The following is a 20,908-nucleotide window of genomic DNA, read 5'->3' as shown; positions in this document are numbered from 1 at the left end:
GAGCGTTTTTCATATTCATTTACTCCCTCGTGGCCCCATAAGACCACTATTGCCTGGTTCTTCTTCGTCCTGCAGCCAAGGCAGATATCACAGCACAATGGGTGGCAAGCAAGACGCTCACCAATACCAGGCTGGCGATAGCACGCACAGGAAAGAAGATGAGTGGAAACATCGAGAACCATATCGGATTCACGACGAGGCGGAGGACTTCGACGTCAAATGGGAAGGAGGTTGCCACTGCGGCAAGGTTCAATATCAGCTCAGCCGCGATAAACCGCTGGCAGCAAAATACTGCCACTGTACCACGTGCCAGAGACTTCATGGGGTAAGTAGGGTTGCGACAGACGAGCAAGACCTTGACTAACCTCTGGAATAGTCTCCTTTCCAGTGGGCAGCTATCTTCCACAAGTCTGATATCAACTTTGTCCGAGGACACCACGACCTTGGCTGGTATGATCCATCCAACAAAGACACATCACACCACCTTCCATGCAAGGTGTCGTGTGCATTTTGTCGGTCTCCCATTATGGACGAAGGGCGAAACATGATTCTGCTATTCCCTCCTCTAATCAAAAAGATCAACACTCAAAAGGCTCGGGAGGCATTCAAGCCTACATGTCACATGTTCTATACCCAGCGAGTGGCCGAGTTTCGAGGGGATGGCGTGGTCAAGTGGAAAGGGTTGGACAATAAAAGCGATATGATCGATGACGATGAAAACGTATTGGTCAAGTTCGAGGAGGGAATGAAAGATAAAGATATGGATGAGAAGAAACGCAAATATGTGGAGTTGAATGAGGAAGATGAGGTGGTGAACACCAAGAAGAATGGAACCAAGTAATAGAATGAGGACAATGGACAAAAACTGGTACGCAATCAAGGCACGTGAGACTTGCCGAGCGACACTGTGCTTGAAGGATATGGAGAGTCAATTGCGCAAGCTATCTCGAACTTGTAGTTGTTATATGTAAGAAGCTCGAGTCGTTGTTGGAAAACTGTCGTCTTGAGTCCTGAGGCATCCAACTGTAATTCACCATCATTCATGCTCTGGTGGGGAAGGGGAACAGCCTTATGGTGGTCATGGGTGATGAGCCTGGGGCGTGCAGGCATCAACTAAGCAAGGGTGCCACGCCCGAAGAACCCTCGTGGCCCTCCCACGCCCTCCCCACGGAGTACTTGAACCCCTCTTAGCCTCACTAAGCAACCTAAAGCCACCCCCGGAGTTCCACTTCACTCGATGCCTGATTTTCTTCCTCCAAATTGAACTGCGCTTCTCTTTTGACTGTCGCATTGCAACCATCAACACGATCATCATCTACACACACCATACGATGCACCACCCTCCACTTCTGTAATCATCATCATCGCCTTCATCACATCCTCATCTTCTTCTCTATCGTCATCAAACGTTTCCCAGCCATCGAAATGTCCTCCCCCTGAACCCCTCCAGTTCTCTCACAGTCGTACCACTGGTTCCAGTGTTCTGAATGTGAGGCATCAACCCCCGCGACTCGACATTAGATCATTTCGCCCACCATGGCCTCCTTCGACGATACCTTTAACCCGGCCAGTCTCACTCGCTCCGATACCATCACTTCAACCTCAGCCATCACAAAGGCTACCCCCGGCTCCGCGACCAAGCCCACAAAAACCACCCAGAGTTACCCGCGCATAGATCTGGAACCCCTCTACGCCGAGTTGAAATCGTTAATTGCCCACAACTGGGACACATACTACGATGCCCTGGCTCGTTTTGTTCGAGGTAAGTTGTCCGCACATGGCCGTGCAATATCATAACCATCGCCTTGCTCACAATTTGCAGGAGAGTTGAATGCTCGAGAGTTTGGCGACCAGTGCGACGTCTTCATATATGCGACCCCACAGAGCGAGCATGCTCACAACTCCTTAATTGTCGCAATCCTGTACAACACCTCTAGAGATGCCCCCGATCCAGGTCTTGCAGCATGGGTCAGTGCCACCACCGACAAAGCAAGCCTGGCTGCCACCTCCAAACCTGCAATCACGAGCGATGCCAGCGAACAGAGACTAAAGGCCGAAGTCATGGCCCTTCCACCAAGAGACCGGCGCCGTCTCAAAACGGTGGCAAACGACAAAGCTGATGAGGAGGCAGCAGCGCGTCGAAACCCCTACGAAGACCAATACCTCGCCGGGCGCATCAAAGCCCCAGAAACGACCACGGGTGCCGCGGCTGGACTCACCAAGACAAATTGGGATCTTGAGATTAGGAAACGATATCTCCAACCATTGTTTGCCGACACCCTGGAATTCCCTGATACTGCCACCATTCACGCGCGTATCGTTCCAATCTGTTACGAAGAATCCATTGCATCTGGCTGTTCCATACAATGTGCCGAGCTTGTCGGAGTCGCCGCCGAAATCTTTCTCAAAACCATGCTGGCCGAGGTTTTCAATCGCACCCGCTCCAATGGACCACGGTATGACAATAGCCCTGCTGAAGGTATCTTGACTTCGGCGTATAGAAAACGCATTGCACGAGAAGAAGCCGATGTCAAGGCAGGCAAGCTGCGCCGGACTCGTGAGGATGACCTTCTACCCTGTGAAGCGCAAGAAGCCTATTCCAGACGGCCTATAGGCATGGTCGAGCTTCAACTTGCCAGCCAAGTAGGACCTTCGCCATGGAACTCCAATCCTCTCATCGGCTTTTCCATCACCAATGCTTCGGCTAGCTACGACTATGATGACTGGGTGGCCGAGCACGGTCAAGTCACCACCAACGGCGAGGTTGACCAGTCAGATGACCCTATGGACGTGGACGGGTCTGATAACTATGGCTGGGAGGGGGCCGGAGCTCAAGCCAGACCAGCTCTCAATTCGGTCCTAGCCGAATGTCTGTCCATACCTGTATGATGGAAGAGTTAACTCTCGATGGATGGCCGCTTCAGATGGGCATCCCTTTATCGACGTCCTTTGGTGCAGAGCCCTTTCCCGGGTATACGCACTCGAGCCCGCAACGACACCCGTTACAACATGGGCCGTTTCACTATGGCACGGTATCATGATTACCTGGTCGTGGATCACCGAGCGTGCTTGACTCACGCCATGGGAGCTTCAGCGAAACATCAACGGTCCATGAGAAAGGTGGCCACAGTCAAATTGCTTTCTCGCATTTATTGCCACTTTTCACGAGGGGATGATGTAAGTGGCTGTTTTGCTCGTTGCTGAGGCTCGATGCGAGAAATGCATATGATGTGTCTACATCATCCATTTGAGTATTGATTTTGAAAGAGTTAGCACAACGCAACTCGAGGCTGTCAAGAACAGCCAGCTGTACCTTTAGCACTTTTTTGCGCAGATGGAGTCATTCTCACACCAAGCAAAAGTCATTACAAGCAAACCAAGCAGTTTGAAGATCTTTGGAAACTCGACAAATAGTCGCAGCAGGTTCCTCGACATGGAATCCTAGCTCGTATGAAGAAATGTGGGGAGCGGAGTTGGGAGTCAGGATCTTGACTTTCAGATGCATGAGATCCACGGGAACAAGCATAAACATGGAGATGTCCGTCAATGCTTCATAGAACCACCACCAGAATACAAGCCAAACATGGACTTGAGAGCACATGGCTCAATGCGATGATTTGTTCTATAAAGATGTCATTAGTCGCGGATTTCCTTTTCAAATCCAGATACCGTACTTCTCCGTTGATCGGGCTGCTTATATATTGTGAACCAGACGTCGCCTTGAAGGGGATTTGACCAATCGAACGACCTGTGCAAGTATTCCAGTAAACCTCGTATCTAGGTGCAAATGGTCTGCCAACAACGATGGGGTGTTCTTACACTCCTCTCATGTCTCCTCGGAGACATTTGTATAGCCCACGGCCATAGCCATAGCCACAGTCACGAACACGAATCCGAACCATCTCTTGAAACCATCAACATCGGACCCAACTACGCCCACCCTCTCGAAGATCTCGACAAAGACCTCCCATTTTCCCAACCCGTGACATTCGCACATCTACCGTGGCAACGCTGTTTCTCGCCGTCACACAGAAAGGATCTCGACATTGCAATTGTAGGATTTCCCTACGACACCTCAACCTCATACCGACCCGGGGCTCGATTCGGACCACGAGGAATACGGTCCGCCAGTTCACGGGAGAAGAAAGGCCGTTCATTCAACACAGTATGGGACGTCGATCCCTTGACAGCAGGAAACCTCTCTATCGTCGATTGTGGCGACATCCCCATCACACCCTTTGATGCACAGCATGCATTTGTCCAGATGGAGCAAGGATATCGACAGATCTTGTTCCATAACACCACGTCGGCATCGGGCGCTTCATGGCCACATCCCCGTATCCTGAGTCTGGGAGGCGACCATTCAATCGTCTTGCCTATCCTCCGCAGTCTGAAACAGGTCTATGGTCCCATCAGCGTGATTCATCTCGATTCACATCTCGATACCTGGGACCCCTATGCGGGATATACGGGGATCGTGAGTGAACAGAGTGCAATCACGCACGGCACGTTTTTCTGGCACGCGGCACGTGAAGGTGCGATTTCGCGCGGTACCAGTGTTCATGCGGGTCTGCGGACGAAATTGTTCTCGCCGGAGGATTATGTCATTGATCGTGATGTCGTGGGGTTTACGTTGATTGAAGCCCATGAGATTGATGATATTGGTGTGTCGGGTATTGTGGATCGAGTTCGTCGGGCGGTTGGTGATACGCCAGTCTATTTGAGTATTGATATTGATGTTCTGGATCCGAGTATTGCCCCGGCGACGGGAACACCGGAATCGGGCGGTTGGACGACCAGAGAGGTAAAGAGGTTTATACGTGGGTTGGAGGGGGTGAGGCTGGTGGGTGCGGATGTAGTCGAAGTGTCGCCGCCGTATGATACCGTGGCCGAGGTTACGAGTATTGCGGCGAGTGATTTGTTGGTGGATATTATGGCTTTGATGGTGAAGGACTCGGTGGTTGGGACAGGGAAAGGGAATGGAGGTGGTGGTAAGGATGAGTTGTGATGGTGTTGTTGGGAAAGAGATTCTTGATGATGGGATGATGATAGGACGTAACTGTGATTGCGGATTCATATATATTTCTGTATGCATATATGTATATATGTCTATCATTGCTGGATACTTCATATCAAATAATCCCCGTCTGTCTAAACTGTTAAATTCGTCAAAGATGCTGTCTAGATATGGATGAATGTTTGTTCATTTTGTCTCGTTCTAATTAAATACCACCGTTTTCGTCCCATTCATGAACACCCTGTTCTCACTCCACCATTTAACCGCTGCGCCCAATACCTGGCTCTCGACATTACTTCCCTCATCGACAAGTTCTTTGGCAGTCATGTTGTGATCAACACGAGTGACCCTCTGCTCAATGATAGGACCCTCGTCCAAATCAGCAGTGACGAAATGGGCAGTGGCGCCAATGATCTTGACGCCACGGTCATAAGCTTGATGATAGGGTTTAGCACCCTTGAAACTGGGTAAGAATGAATGATGAATATTGATGATCTTGCCAGACATGACGGAACAGAGATTTGGCGACAACACTTGCATATACCGTGCCAAGACAATTAGGTCGACGTTATGCTGCTTGATCAGATCCAGGATCTGAGATTCTTGTTGTAGCTTGGTGTCCTTGGTGACAGGGAGATGGTGGAAAGCAATTCCATAGGAGTTGGCCAGCTGTTCAAAGTCAGGGTGGTTCGACACGATGACGGGGATGTCGATGGCGAGTTGGCCGGTCTTTTGTCGGAAGAGTAGGTCGTTTAGACAATGTCCGATTTTGGATACCATGATTAGGACCTTAGGCTTGGATGCCACGGGTCGGAGTTGATAGTCTATCTGGTGCGATTCGACTAGTTTGGAGAAGTGAGGGACGAGAAAATCGGTGCCAGATTCAGGCGCTGGTCCAAAATGCACGCGCATGAAGAATTTTTCGGATGACCGATCAGAGAATTGTTGCAGGTCAAGAATGTTCAGGTCATGTTGTGCGAAGATTCCTGTTACAGCGTGGATAATGCCGGGTTTGTCGGGACAGGACAGAGTTAGATAGTGGTCGTTGGCCATTTTGGTTTCTAGTGGTTGTTGGTTGTTGTGGTGGGCGTCGGTGTTGGTTTTGAGTGTGGTTGAGGTTTTTGGTTTTTTGGTGCTGAATTGTTTGGTGAGTGGTGAGATGGTGCGGTTGATGCAAGTGGTTAATAGGAATGGCCTGGTCGCTCTGAAATGGTTGGGTAGTCGACTTGCGTGCCTTGCGATCCTAGGACCAAGAAGCATTGGACCTGTTGGGTTACCAGGAGTGGTAAGGGTTTTGAAGCAGAAGATGATGGCCGTTTCAGTGGTAGCAGAATTTGTTGTAGTTGACTTTTTGATGGTTCGTGGCTGGTGTTGGTCAGATTCAACGGTACCTCGAATTTAGGTACCACAAGTATGGCTTGGTGGCTGAAGAGTACCTCGATAGGCACCTATTTTAGCGTCTACGGGTAAAGATGCCGCACTTGTGCATACCTATAGTCGAGGAGCGCAGGCTAAATTCTGCCATGGTACTCGAATTCGTGATTGGCCGTCTTCATCTCTGGTACCTGCATTTGCACCCACAATAACATTCGTAGCCAGACTCTCTAGGGTACCTACAGTACCTGTCAACATCCACAACTTTTAACAAGACATACATACTCGGAGCCTTGCCCTCGCGGCGTCTGTTGCTCATGCAAGGCGCTTGGGGTCGTTGCCAACAGCAGGTAAATGTCAATTACTTCTAGACACAGCATTCCAATGACTCCGCGCCATCACGATCTGGCATGTGCGAAGATACCTGGCTGGTGCTCGCTTGATTCAGGACATATACAGTACATACGAAGTACATAGGAAGGGAGCCTTGGCCCAGTGAGAAGCACCCCAGATCTACCGCAGACTATGTATGTAACAAAATATATCTGCCACGTCCACTATAAGCAAATGAAGTTGTCTCTGGTGATTGAAGTTTCAGACTGGCTGTGGCACGTGACCGACGCGTGACGTGACAATATACTCCGTAAATGTGATTGACTACGCCCAGTCAAACTTGCACAAGGGGCAATTGGATACCATGCATAGTACTTGCTGGCAGGTATACGGAGTACGTATTCGTTGGCCGAGTGGACAAGTTGATTGTTCGGTCTTTGAAACTCAATATCACCCACCCAAGGCTGAATCTGCCGTGATGGAAACGGGACATGGAGAATCTGAAACTGCGCCGTCTGCCTGGGCTAAGCGAGCCCAAGCAACCCTATCAGATGTCCATCCATAGATCTCTCAGGCAGCACACCCCACTTTGGTTACCCCTGAAGCCTTAAACCCCATCTCGTGAACCCAACAGACGACTTCAGACCACACGGTAAGCCAACGTGCCAATTAATTCCTATATTCAGAATCATTGCCTAATACAAATGGGACGGATTCTCTTGGAATGCTGTCCGGCAAACTATGTACGTACGGCAAGAAGCGATCACATTGCTCCTTCCTCACTTTGCACGTCGCTCCTGCCTGGCATGCAAGTATTAAGTCTTGAATCCTTTGCTCTTGCCGTTGTTGCTGCCTGTGGCTGCCGTGACTGGATGCCATTCTGAGACGCACAATAGATTGTGATCAAGTTACCCAAGGTACTAGTACTTATCAAAGACCAGCTTCCTCCTTTTTGTCTTCCACCATCTATCTACCTCTTTCTTCAATCTGTCCTCAGCCTTGTTCAACATCATCATCCACCATGGCGGTCAAACTTCCTAAACTGCCAGTTCCTATCTCTGAGTTTGTCGAGTATATCCACAAGAACTTCAAAAGCCATAATGCTGTCACTGAAGCCGTCACCCCCTTCATCGACTACGAGAACAAACTTCGAGAGGTTTATGCTCAGTATCCAGACCACCCAGCAGCTTCAGAAAACCACATGGTCCCGATTTTTAATGGCCCTCAGATCATGACCAAGGCCAGAGACGTGAAAAATGAGTCTCCCTCTGAGAAGAACCGCTACCTCCTACCCCTTTCTGACGGTCTTCGCCGCAAAGACAATGCCCCAGCGACTGTCGATTCCCTCAGGACATTCAGAACAAACTTCAATATCTTCTCCGAATCATCACTCGCTGATCTGGACTGGTCCAACGTCGTTGTTGCTGGAAGTGCCGTCAATACCTCTCTCCTCCCTGTCGACGCACCCCATAACGAATCCAAGGTTAGTCTCTCGCTTTCCTGCTATTTTCTTCTTTTGACATTGCTCAGCGAGCGCTCCGACATTACTACCACGACGTTCTGGCTCCTGCTTCCGACGTGGATCTTTTCTTGTATGGTTTGACCGAGGAGCAGGCCATCGAGAAGATCAAACAGATTGAATCAAAGATTCGGGACAGCATCCTCTCTGAAACCACCACTGTCCGAACCAAGAACGCCATCACCATCGTCTCACAATACCCTACCCGACATGTGCAGATCGTTCTCCGTCTGTACAAATCCATTTCAGAGATCCTCACAGGCTTTGACGTCGACTGTTCTTGTGTGGCATATGATGGTCAACAAGTCTGGGCATCACCACGTGCCGTTGCATCTTTCATGACACAAGTCAACACCATTGACTTAACTCGTCGTTCGCCGTCCTATGAAAATCGCCTCTCCAAATACTCCCATCGTGGCTTCGAGGCTTACTGGCCCTTGCTCCAACGTGACCGTGTCGATCCAACCATCTTTGAAAGATCATTTGGCCGAGTTCAAGGCCTCGCTCGCCTCCTCGTACTAGAGAAGCTGCCACTTCCCAGCGACAGAGAGCAGTATCTTGCTAAACGACGAGAGGAACGCGGTCGTCCAGCCCTTCACTGGTCTCAGCGTAACGTCCACCAGCTACCTGGAAATTTAAAGGACAGGCAACCGGATGACGTTGCTGAATGGGTAGAAGAGGATGATATTTCAAACTACCACACTGTCACCATCCCTTACGGCCCCACCTATACGGCCAAGAGAATCGAAAAACTTCTGTTCTCCAAAGATCTGCTTCTCAATGCGGAATGGAACAAGCCCAAGGACAGAGAAACCGTTCTGCATCGTCACCCAACCTTTTTTGGGTCTATGAACGATGTCATTCATGACTGCTGCGGGTTTTGTCCCAAGCCGACCACAGACGCAGATCTTGCAGCCTTCGAGGAAGAGAGCAAGGTCTTCATCTCAGGACCCATGACATTTCTCACTGACAACCCCGGTCGACAAGCGATTGGTAGCTTCAATCCCATCACAGATGTGGACTGGACAGAAATGGCCTATGTCGGAAATACCACCAGACTCTGCCAAGCCATTGTTGACCAAGATCTCGAAGCCGTCAGAGACTGGTTCTCTTCAACTGAGGTCGTCGACGTTGATAGACGCGATCATACCGGCCGTACTCCTCTACATCTAGCCACTATGTGCTCTACTCCGGAGATTGTGCACACCCTGATCGAACACGGTGCCCGAATTGTCTCTAGGCTCTACAATGGCATGACTGCTCTACACATCGCTGCCCACCGTGGTGAATTCCAGATGGTCAAATACCTTCTTGACAAGAGTGCTTCTAACGAGGAGGAGGAGTCCCGAAAGGAGGATGGGCGAAAGATAGCCAGACGGACAGCATCCAAAAACCCAGAGACTACCAAGGACGTCCTTACTGTAGATGACGTCGCTTCCGCAGGTGCTGCGTCAAACATCCCCATCGATGATGTATCAGATTCCGGAAACGAAGACTGGGAGGACGAGGAAGACAGCGACCACCACAATTCAGATGGCGACAGCGAAGAAGACGCTGTGACAGAAGGCTCTTTCGTCAAGGTCGGTCGTGGCACCGATACTACAGATGCTCTACTCGAAGGCAAAGACGAGCCGGACGTATACAACGTCGATGTTCTAGCTTGGGACAGTCCGATGTCACCTCTTCACCTTGCAATCTTGGCTGGGAAAGTTGAGGTTGTGGAGTTACTGATTGACAACTACAGCGCCGATGTTCTCCTTCCTGTCAAGATCATGGATGATTATGATCGAAAGAGCGCCAAAGCTGCAATCCTTACAATTGTCTTAGCTCTTGAATTACCTCTTCAAGAAGCAAATCAAACCGTCAAAGCTCTTCTTGCCCGTGGAGCAACCCCTACTCAAGCAGACATGAACTGCGTTTCTGCACTGCATTACGCTATAAACAGCACCAAAACACTCATAATTGACACTTTGCAAGCCTCTGACCCTGCTGCGGTCGCCAAAGCCTGCAACTTCGTGGCCGCCTGGGGCTATTCAAGCAGTCCGACTGTTCAAGCTCCCATTCTGACGGCAATTCGTTCTGGGAGGATGGATCTCGCCGAGAGGCTAATTTCTCTGGGTGCAAAGATGGAAATCGACTTCAGCGCTTTTGTGGAAGCCTACAAGCGTGGTGTCCGTTATCCTAGCTCCGTTGAGAGCGAGGTACTCAGGACCTTTCAGCGAAATGTTGAACAACCTATCATTCTCGCTGCCAAGATGGAGATGATCGATCTCGTTAACCAAGCAATTGACGCAGGAGTGGATGTCAATACTATTTCCGCAGCCGGCTGGAAAGCAATTGAATATTCCTACGGGCAAACGAATCATGATTATTCCCTGCTTGATATCATTCGTGCCCGCATAAAAGTTATACAAGACAGCATAGAGCCAAAGACGGAGCTCAAGAAACCGGAGGAGCTTGGAAAGCCGGCCGAGTACCTCAAGGCCGCAAAGGGTACATATTCATACTGGACTGCTTACCATGATTTCAATGATGCCAGAGCCGTCAAAAAGTTCCAGCTGGAGTCTTACCAAAAGAAACTTGACTCTCTAGTCACGCCTCCAACAGATGGTAGCGTGCAGAGGGAGGCTGCATTGGAGCAGACCCTGTTGAAACTCAACGACCTGGAGAAGAAACTTGTCAGGAAGAAGGCAAAAACTTTTAAGGAACTCCATCCGAACGCCAGACTGTCGGAACCTCGCGGTTTCCACTTCGCCGGCTATAAAAGCAGCCCTTATGCCACGAACATAGGCGTTGGCATTCCTGGTCTGACCCCAGATAAGCGAGAGGACTTCACCAAACTTTTCGAAGCATGCTGGAAAGGCGACAGCGAGACGGTCAGATCTCTCTGTCTCTCGCCCACACGACCACTTCAAATCGCCACGGTGGATCTTCGTGGCTTTTGTCCCTTTTCCATTGCCGCAATACGAGGTCATTTTGATTTGGCTCGCCTGATCGTCGAGATTGCGACAGTCCAATACCACCCCACGCACAACATGGAAAAATACAAGTATACGCTACGGGTTGCCGACGATGAGTATGACAGCGATGATAGCTATGACAGCGATGAAAGTCAGACAAGTGACTTCGGCGTGCTGAGGCACCTGGTCAAGGATGACTTCACTGTTGACAATGTCGCGGCTCTTTCGGATACCGTCAAATCGATCATCCCGCCGGCGGCAATGATTAATTGGTCTTGCCAGGTGACTCGTGCGCTTGACGACAAGGTGGATCGCCGCACTGCCCGAGAATATTTCAGTCATCCCACCACTCTTCAAGCCTATGTTGGCAAGAATCCTGACGAGTCTTGGGAATGGTTCAATGCCGCGTACGATCACAACAGTCGGTCATCACGGGACAACTTGGTGAGATATGCAATATTCACCAATAACATGCGGCTCCTAAAGTTCATGATCAAGACGGGCAACGAACTTGCTGCACTGAAAGAAGATGATGGACATACTTTGAAGGTTTTCAATATTTCTACGGCGGATTTTGAGCTGGCAATCCGTCTTGGTCGGCTAGAGATGATTGGAGAAATTCTCAAATCCACCGGTTTCGGATTCCCTCTGCGCAAGATCTTCCTCCAATCAGGTGTGAAGCTTGAACAGAAGTCGCAATACTACCAAGGTCTGACGGTTCACGGTCGAAAACGCGAAGATTGGGCTGAAGCTGGACGCCGAGGCCATCGCTCATCACAGAAGACCGGCAGTATAGGAGTTCCCTTGCTAGGATCGGTGCTGATGGGTAACCTCGAATCAGTGGAATACTTCTTGTCCGACGCCCCAATGAGGCGATATCTGGAGTTTGAAAAGACATTTGAAGACGACAAGCATCTGCGAGCATTGAAACAGTCACCGGGTGGGTTTGAAGGCAAGTTGACTGAATGGCTTTCAACACGAAACCACCTTGCTCTCCACGTGGGCGTTCTATCAGCACCAAACGAGGATGGATTACAGCCCGTGTTTGACTACCTCTTGGAAAAGACACCACATGGAATTGAGAACCGTTCAGCTGACGGGAAAACGCCTTTGCAGCTTGCATTCGAAGTCGGTCGATATCAAGCAGCCCGGAAGCTGATAGCGGCGGGCGCGAACCAAGCTACTAAAGATAACGCTGGCAGGAATATCCTGCACTCCATTCTTGAAACATGTGGAACAAAGGAGGATAGATTGTTGGAGTCGCTCTTCGCCCTCCTCGAGCCAAAGCTTGTGCCCACTCTTTTGCTCGAACGGTGCAGCGGCTCTGATTTTGAGGCTATGACGCCACTAGCACTGTTCTTGAACCGGTGCAACAAAGGTACCAAGGACTGGCAAAAGACGGTGGAGGTGATACTCCAGTACTCTGGTGGGAAAGACCTCGAAAAGTTGAATGGAGCAGGCGATTACCCTCTTCATGTGGCTGTTCGAGCTAACAATGTGGAGCTCGTTGAGTTTTTGGTGGAATACCGACCGGGCCTCCTACACTGGGAGAACGGAACAGGAATGACGCCAATTGACGTCGCATCTACTGCCTACCTGCGAAGCTTCATCGAAAATCCACCTCAATTGTCTGAAAGGGAGCAGTGGAGCGTCAAGGATACGACAGCCAAGGATTTTGTCAACGTTACCGATATCTCCGTCCCAACAGCTGGGGCTTCATATCCCGCAGTGGATACAACAGCGGAGTGGAAGATGCAGCATCTCATCGTCTCATTACAGCAGAAATATCCCGCAAAGAGAAAACTCGTATCTCTGTACGATGCGAATGAAGTTGCCAAACGTCTTGCCCTGATTCAACAAACGAAAAAGGATGAAGAGCAGCGGAGAGAGGAGTTGAGGAATCAGGCTGGGAACAATGGGATTGCGGCGCAAGATGTGGACGCAGACGAAAAGACCAAGGATGAAGTTGAACAGTATCTTGCTACAGCACGTGGTTTTAGGCAATGGGATCAGGTCAAGTGGAGGGAGGAAGTGCTTAATGAGGCGACTGATGCTGCGAGGAAGGCTGTTCTGGGCGAGAACGAGATGAAAGCGATCGCAGGGAAAGCCTGGTGGAATGTACCCCCGTTTAGTGAGATTGCCATGGCTGACGCGTCGGAAGATACATCGGCAGGGATGTCTTTGTCGTCGGTATTGATGAATGTATTGTCAAGCGGTCAAGGAAGAAACTGATTTGGAAGTGGAAAGGAGGAGTTACTGGTGTCTCTAAGAGCTGGACGATGCTAGTATGTCCAGTGCCTGGTGCATGATGAAATGGATATTTCATAGAATGGGCTTGGATCACAGACTAGGATGGGTCTCTTGGGGGAGGTCGGACAAGGGTTTTGGAAATGTTATATTGGGGTGAAGAAGATTAGATGGTGTAGTGAGTGCAAAGTAGAAACCACGGATGAATGCTGTCTATCTGAAATCCCTCGAGACGTTCAACATCCTGTGCGTATTCAAGGTGGTTGAATCTAGAGTCATAAAAGACCAAAGATAGGATATGATCGGGGAATATTAAAAAGGAGGTTTGGCTGGTGACTACGAAAGGAGTCGGGCCACCTCGGCCTTATTCGAATGACGTTGTTGCATCCACATCAAGACACATCAAGACACATCATCCATACTTTGTTCGTCTAATACGAGTCTCGAACCTCGAACCTCGCGACTGTTGCAATCCATGTCTGTAATCTGATGACATGAGGGGCCGTGATCTCCTGCTTCCTGCACTGACGGTCACACTGTGCCGGGCCAGTGAGACCTCATTCAGCGTTAACGACGATGTGTTTGCATTTCCGCAGGTGCGCACCACAAAACCACATGGACACCTTCCACCTATCGAATCGCATTAACTAAGTTTTTACAGTACAATGTCGAATTCCTCAAGTCATACATCCTAGAAACCGACGCCAGGAGTCTACTCCAAGGTGACAGCGACGCGAACGATTGGCATGGCCATGGCCGTACAGAACAAGATGCCGCCGCCCAGGGAACATCTGCACCATGGTCCAGCGACGTGTCGCCCTTCCTCTCGAACCAGAATCCGGGTTCTTTAGAAACTGACGACACCGATCCCAATCCCAACACCGACTCCCCCTCCAACTTACCAGGAACCTTCGAAAGACTCGTCCTCCAAGGTCGCTCTCACCTCTGCCACATCCCTACAGTCGACCCGATTTCGCCGAATGAGACTGAAAAAATGCCTTCAGCGGCTGATCGAGAGAAAGAGCTAGATCGTGCGGTGGCACGAGGGGCAGAATTACTACAAGATATGACGTCGAATCAGTGTCTGTATTATTCGACTGGCTGGTGGACGTATTCGTTTTGTTACGATTCGCAAATCACACAGTTTCATGCTTTGCCATTGGGAGCGAATGGGAGATCGTGGCCGCCGCAGGAGGATCCAGAGACGCCGAGTTATGTTTTGGGGAAATATCAGAGACAACAGGATAAGAAGGGGGCGGAACAGCAACAGCAGCAGCATGATCTACAGAAGGCGCCGAAACAGGAGCAGAAACGGAATACGCAACCTTTTGGGTTGTCAACCGAGGTGCAAACGAAAGCAGAGACTAACTATCTGGTCCAACGATTAGAAGGGGGGACTCCATGTGATCTCACGGGGAATGATCGCAAGATCGAGGTGCAGTTTCACTGTAATCCGCAGTTGACTGATCGGATCGGATGGATCAAGGAGACGGCGACGTGTGCATATCTCATGGTCATCTACACTCCGAGGTTGTGTAATGATGTGGCATTTCAACCGCCGAAGGAGAGTCGTGCCTTTCCTGTCACTTGTCGTGAGATTGTGTCGGAAGATGAGGTCTCTGCCTGGGAGGATAGATATGAACAGGCTTCACACCGTCAAACGCTTGGACAAGGCGAGGGACAACAGATTGTGCTGGGAAGGGTTGAGGTCGGAGCTATGAAGCATGTCGGGAGAGAGGGGAAGAAATTAGAGAGAGGACGGATTGTGCTGACGCGAGATGAAAGGGCGGAAATTGTGATCATGCAGAAAGATGGAAAAGTGTCGAGCTTGTCCAAAGAACAGTTGAAGAAGCTCAAGATTTCACCTGAAGAAATTGACGCTTTCCGGAACGAGTTGCAGAGGGTGGCAGGAAACAAGGATTGGAAGATTGAGAAATTGGATGATGTCCATGGACAGACTCAATTGAGAGGGGTGGTGTCGAATGATGCGAATGATAGAGATGATGATGATGGGGGAGAAAGGAAGGGGGAGGATGCACAAGAACAGGAGCCCACAGACCAGGGCAAGCAGGATAATGCAGAGGAAGGAGATGCATTGAAGGAAGAAGATACTCTGGGAAGTCAAGAAGAGTACGGAGAGGATGGTTGAAGCAAATCTGCATGTGATGCCTGTTGATTCTGTCGTTGGCCTGCCAGTATCTGTCAGGCACGGTGACATGGAATGGCCGATCGATGAGCCACGTGGGAATCATGCTCTCCCAAGTCGATTGATAAATTCCAACTTGAAACTATAGAGATACCCAACTTAGGTTATTAAGTACCTAACTTGAGGACGACTTCGGCCATATCATATTTCATCTTTTGAAAACGTCGAGAGGGTCTGTCCCTAGCAGTGGAAAGCGCAACCATGAATGACGTGACCGTGACTGCAGTGGATGTTGTGCAACACGCAAGCATGCAAGCTGTTTCTGGGCAAGAACGACGTAAGGGTTGCGTACCTGCACCACCCACCAGAATAAGTGTTGTATATTTTGGTTAGGCACTCCGGCACTCCGCTAGTAAGCAGCTGCTCTAAGCCAAGCCTATTTTGAAGAAGGTACGCCGAACGAACTCCTCTCGGGCATCGGTAAATAGTAACCAAAGGTACTCCGTAGTAGGAGTGGTAGTGGTAGTGGTAGTGGTTGTAGTAACCTGCTACTGTAATTAGGCCGTTCTGGTGCTTGGTCACTGCACGAGGTTTCTCCTCTCCCGTCGTCCTAACAATCTCCCACTGCCAACCAGAAGTCAACCTGCGAGGTCCTCCACTACTGCTGCTGCTGCTGCTGCTACTGCTGCGTCTTGCGTCTGCGTCTGCATCTCCATCCTGACACATCAATACCAACTTCACCACCTCACCTGCAACCACTGTCCCGTCACTGCCACTACCCAACTTGCTGCCACCATCTTCGACACTTGCTGCGACTTAGCCGCCATACCATCACGCTCTTCATCAGTCATCTCAGCTCTGCCATTCTTCTGGCCATCTCAACCATCAGTCACCCACCTCTGGCCCCAAGGCTCATCACTCCCGCCCCATCTACGTCTGTCGTTGATTTACCCGTTCGCTTACCATCCCATCCCGGCAACAACACAACTTTCTCTCTCCCTCCCTCAATCTCGCCATTTCTATCTCGTCGTCATCTCCCACCCATCAACTTGATGGCAATTCTTCTTCGCCACGCCCTCTGAGTCTTCTGCCCGTCTGTTCTACTCTACTCGTCCCTCCCCACAATGGGCTTCGTCGCAATATGCACCGCCCTCTACGCATACCAGCCCCAGAGCGCCGGAGAGCTCGAGATTCACGAGGGAGAGCTTCTGTACATCTTGGAAAAAAGCACAGAGGATGATTGGTGGAAGGCCAAGAAAAAAGCCCAAGGAGAAGACGATGACGAGCCCGAGGGCCTAATTCCAAACAACTATGTTCAGGATGCAAAACCCTCCCATGCCGCCAAAGCTCTCTACGACTACACCCGCCAGACTGACGAAGAGGTCTCTTTCACCGAGGATGCCACTCTCTCAGTTTACGATACTTCAGATCCTGATTGGACTCTGATCGGCGTCAATGGCGAGTTTGGCTTCGCCCCTGCCAACTACATCGAACTATCCTCCCTCCCTCCTCAGTCCCCCGATGACGCCTCTCCTTCACAATCCTATATCGCTGCTCCCGCAGTCCGCACCCCGACGAGTCCCACTTCACCAACCAGATCCGTCTCAGGCCCAGCTGCCGACCTCGCACGAGTCCTTGGAGCTACTACCAGCAGTCGCAGCGCAATAGCCGCCAATCCACCGCCCCGGGAGCAAGACACCCCAGATGCCTCAGACGACGAGGGTGCCCCACCAGATCTCCCACGCAGACCAAATTCAGACCTCGTCTCTCCCCCTGCTCCAATCCAACCTCCATCGCGCCATGAGGACATACCCGGCATCATGCCCTCCCCTCCCTATAACCGCGCCACGTCCCATCGCGACGACGACCACCCGCTCCACCTCCAGACCCCTTCTGGCTATCATTTGTACAATATCAATGAGATGGTCTCCGCCATGGGCCGGCGGAAAAAGATGCCAACCACCCTCGGTGTCAACATTGCGACCGGCGTCATCATGCTGTCACCCGAAAAGTCAAGAGATGGACCGTCTCAGGAATGGACTGCCGATAAAATGACACATTATTCCATCGAGGGTAAGCACGTTTTCATCGAATTAGTCCGTCCAAGTAAAAGTTTAGATCTTCATGCTGGTGCCAAAGACACCGCAGAAGAGATTGTGAGAGCTCTAGGCGAGATTGCCGGCGCTCATCGCGCAGAAGGCATTCGAGAAGTCATCGAGGCCGCATCAGGCGGCGGTCACAAGAAGGGCCAGGTTCTCTATGATTTCATGGCTCAAGGCGACGATGAGGTCACCGTCGGTGTGGGCGATGAAGTCATGATTCTCGACGACACCAAGTCCGAAGAGTGGTGGAACGTGCGGCGTCTGAAGAATGGTGCTGAAGGTGTTGTCCCCAGTATCTACATCGAAGTCACCGGTGTGGTTGCCGCGGAGCCGCCTTCTAGAACCGGAATCAACGCTGGCCGATCAGCGGTCGAGCAAAATCGCCTCGAGGAAGAGAGGCTAGCCAGAGAAGCTGCAAGAGCCGATCGAGCCCGACAAGATGCAGAACACAGTCGCGCTCGCTCTCGCTCCGAAGTCGGTCCAGGCGTCCAGCTACCCGAACGAGGGAGCAGTCTGGCCGACGAGTCTTCCCAGCGGAAGCATGGCAAAGACAAGGATGATCGAAGGAAGAGCAGATCCAAACCCGACCTGAGCAAGGTGAGGACGTGGACGGATCATTCGGGTACCTTCAAAGTCGAGGCTCAATTTCTAGGGGTCGCCGACGGTAAGATTCATCTACACAAGGTCAACGGCATCAAGATTGCTGTTCCTGTGACGAAAATGTCGCCAGAAGACCTTGCATACGTCGAGAAGGTAACCAACGAACCGATTGAGGATCACATACCAGTCGCTGATTTGATAAAGATGAAACGGAAGAGCCAGTCGGGACAATCATCCGCGCGCGCGGGAGCAACGATAGAACCGCGAGCACCCGAACAATCCAAGACACCCGATTACGATTGGTTCGACTTCTTTTTGAAGGCCGGCGTTGGTCCGCACCAGTGTGAGCGTTATGCCCAGGCCATGATTAAAGATTCCATGGACGAGAGTATCCTGCCCGACATTACCACCGACACCCTGAGAACACTCGGTCTGAGAGAAGGTGACGCACTGAGGGTGATGAAGTATCTTGACCAACTTCATGGCCGGACCAAAGGTGCTGCCAATGGAGTCAACGGCGCTGCCCCCGCCGCCGGCATCTTTTCAGGAGAAGGTGGCGCTTTGCACAACAATACCCGCCGGGGTAGACCTGATGCAAATCGCCAGGTTGGAGATGTTGTAGACGCTGATGCCCTCAACCAGAAATCCCCCACAGAAGATAAGCCACCAGAAGGGGCAAAGGCGACGCCGCTCACCCAGGCTCCCGCCCGCGAGCCGCAATCTGGCTTTGACGACGATGCTTGGACAGTGAAACCGTCGGCCAACGCTCCAGCAGCTGCAAAGCCTCAATCACCACCAGCGGTTGCTCCAGCTCCCAAGCCCCTAACTGGCGCTGCCGCCGATCTCAATTCCTTGCTCGATCCCCCGCTCATTCCAACTCCGGCACCACCACCACAACAACAACTCTCGCCTCAACCGCCTCAGCCTACCCAGCTTCCCCCGCAGTCTGCCACGTCGCCCGCTCCTGGACCAGGTCTTGCGCAGCAGCCCCAACAAACTGGAGCAAATCCACAATTCTTTGCCCAGATCCCACCTCAAGCCACAGGGTATCCCAATCCGCAGCTGAACTTGCCTCGACAGAGACCGCAAGCTCCTCAGCAAAGCTTTACGGGGGCTGGCCTGCTACCTCCTCCACCTCGTCCCACGTCTGCTCCACAAAACCCAAGCCAATTCGGCCAACAACCTCTCCAGCCCCAACTCACGGGCATTCCACGCACTGCTGCGCTTCAAACCGCGCCTGGGCAAAGCCTGAACGATTTGAACCAGCAACGGATGCAGCAGCAATATCAGCAGATGTCACTGCAGCCTCAACCCACTGGGTTTGTCCCCCAAAGCCAATTTGGCCAATACGGCCTTGCAGCCCAGCAGACTGGTTTCCCGCAGCAGCAACAGTTTGGACAGTTCCAGCAACAACCGTATCTTAATGGGAACGCTGCTGGAAGTCCATTTGCTGATCCACGAACGTCATTCCAACCGCAGCCGACCGGTATCCCTTTCCAGCAAAGTCCGCCGCCCGGTGGGCTCAATACGGTGCTCCCTCCTGCACTCCAACCACAAAGGACAAGCTTCTCTTCTCCATTACAACAAAGCCAGACCAATGGATTTCAGCAGCCGTTCCAAGCACAGGGCAATTTCCCACCACAGCAGACACTCCAACCGCAGCAGACGGGTTTCCCACAACCCATGCAACCCATGCAACCCATGCAAACTGGTTTCGGGCAAATGCCTCAATCGAATGGCTTCGGGGGCTTTCAAGCTCCACCAGTTCCTCCAATCCCTCAACAGGTGCCTACACCAGCTCCTCTTCAACCACAAAAGACCGGCCCTGCACCACCAGTCAAATTTGGCGTTACTGACGCTAAGAAACTCGTGGCTCAGCCAACTGGAAGACGGGCCAATCTCGCCAATGCTAGTAAGTATCTGATACAACACACGCGTGTAGGACATTCTTCTGACATGATTATAGCTGCCAATAATCCGTTTGGCTTCTAGACAAGAAAGAGGGCCTTGTCGATGTCGAGGGTGAGGTTCCGGGTATGAATATGCATGGTAGATATGGATTGCAAACTCAACGGGGCTGGACAAAGAACGACCCCAAAGTTGCCGATGGAGTTAGCAAGAGAGACCTACCGATTCTGAGAGTAATGCTTCTCATCTGGGTCTAGGGTTGGCATTCATGTGACGCGCTGGGCAATTTCAGAGATGATCATAGCGACAGCATTTTTGGGGGTACCGAGACCAAAGACCAAGACAGAGGTGAGTATGGTACTGAAGCTTGAAGTATGATACGATGGCCAAACTCCCTGGCTATCGATCAATGGCGGTGGAGGATGCCGCTCCAAGTCAACTATTTGATTTTGATTCTATGTGTAGCGTTTGGAGCTGGGCCATGTCGAGCATAAGAGCTCGGCCTGTTTAAGGAGCCAGTTGAGGTGTAAGTAGGAGGCCAGAGGCATTCGACGGAAGGGCGATAGTAGGATAGCTAGGTATATACATATATTGCAGATGATGGCGCTGTTTGAAAGTGAGCAGATACTTTAAGCATGGGTACAAATGTCGGACCAAAGCCCTTGTTCTATACAGAAAGACTTGCCTACAACCATCCCAGTG

General features: G+C 51.1%; 6 protein-coding genes across 7 annotated transcripts; 5 read left to right on the top strand and 1 right to left on the bottom strand.

Annotated features, from left to right (window-relative positions):
- Positions 1–97: 97 nt before the first annotated feature.
- Positions 98–904, top strand: PV10_06531 (uncharacterized protein; the record flags this gene model as incomplete). The annotated part of the gene is made up of 2 exons (XM_016371339.1): positions 98–325; positions 377–904. 2 exons carry the CDS (start codon positions 98–100, stop codon positions 839–841), a joined length of 693 nt encoding a protein of 230 aa, XP_016223632.1. The 3' UTR covers positions 842–904.
- A 318-nt stretch (positions 905–1,222) lies between these two features.
- PV10_06530 (uncharacterized protein) lies at positions 1,223–3,665 on the top strand. Its single transcript, XM_016371338.1, has 2 exons — positions 1,223–1,762; positions 1,823–3,665. The coding sequence occupies exons 1-2, from the start codon at positions 1,537–1,539 to the stop codon at positions 2,887–2,889; spliced, it is 1,293 nt and encodes a 430-aa protein (XP_016223631.1). The 5' UTR covers positions 1,223–1,536; the 3' UTR covers positions 2,890–3,665.
- Positions 3,666–5,090: 1,425 nt separating this feature from the next.
- PV10_06529 (formyltetrahydrofolate deformylase) lies at positions 5,091–6,381 on the bottom strand. The gene has a single exon (XM_016371337.1). It carries the CDS (start codon positions 6,275–6,277, stop codon positions 5,219–5,221), a length of 1,059 nt encoding a protein of 352 aa, XP_016223630.1. The 5' UTR covers positions 6,278–6,381; the 3' UTR covers positions 5,091–5,218.
- Positions 6,382–7,745: 1,364 nt separating this feature from the next.
- PV10_06528 (uncharacterized protein) lies at positions 7,746–13,435 on the top strand (the record flags this gene model as incomplete). Its single annotated transcript, XM_016371336.1, has 2 exons — positions 7,746–8,207; positions 8,255–13,435. 2 exons carry the CDS (start codon positions 7,746–7,748, stop codon positions 13,433–13,435), a joined length of 5,643 nt encoding a protein of 1,880 aa, XP_016223629.1.
- A 436-nt stretch (positions 13,436–13,871) lies between these two features.
- On the top strand, positions 13,872–15,793 carry PV10_06527 (uncharacterized protein). The gene is made up of 2 exons (XM_016371335.1): positions 13,872–14,046; positions 14,112–15,793. Exons 1-2 carry the CDS (start codon positions 13,945–13,947, stop codon positions 15,597–15,599), a joined length of 1,590 nt encoding a protein of 529 aa, XP_016223628.1. The 5' UTR covers positions 13,872–13,944; the 3' UTR covers positions 15,600–15,793.
- A 423-nt stretch (positions 15,794–16,216) lies between these two features.
- On the top strand, positions 16,217–20,832 carry PV10_06526. 2 transcript variants are annotated; one of them, XM_016371334.1, is made up of 3 exons: positions 16,217–18,451; positions 18,503–20,210; positions 20,265–20,832. In XM_016371334.1, exons 1-3 carry the CDS (start codon positions 16,721–16,723, stop codon positions 20,288–20,290), a joined length of 3,465 nt encoding a protein of 1,154 aa, XP_016223627.1. In that variant the 5' UTR covers positions 16,217–16,720; the 3' UTR covers positions 20,291–20,832. The 2 variants fall into 2 exon arrangements, with proteins under 2 accessions (XP_016223627.1, XP_016223626.1); XM_016371333.1 differs by having other exon boundaries at positions 16,217–20,210.
- The last annotated feature ends 76 nt before the right edge of the window (positions 20,833–20,908 follow it).

The sequence above is a fragment of the Exophiala mesophila genome (genome assembly GCF_000836275.1).
Source record: "Exophiala mesophila strain CBS 40295 unplaced genomic scaffold supercont1.4, whole genome shotgun sequence".
Lineage (NCBI taxonomy): Eukaryota > Fungi > Ascomycota > Eurotiomycetes > Chaetothyriales > Herpotrichiellaceae > Exophiala > Exophiala mesophila.
This window is presented reverse-complemented; position numbering and strand designations above follow the sequence as displayed.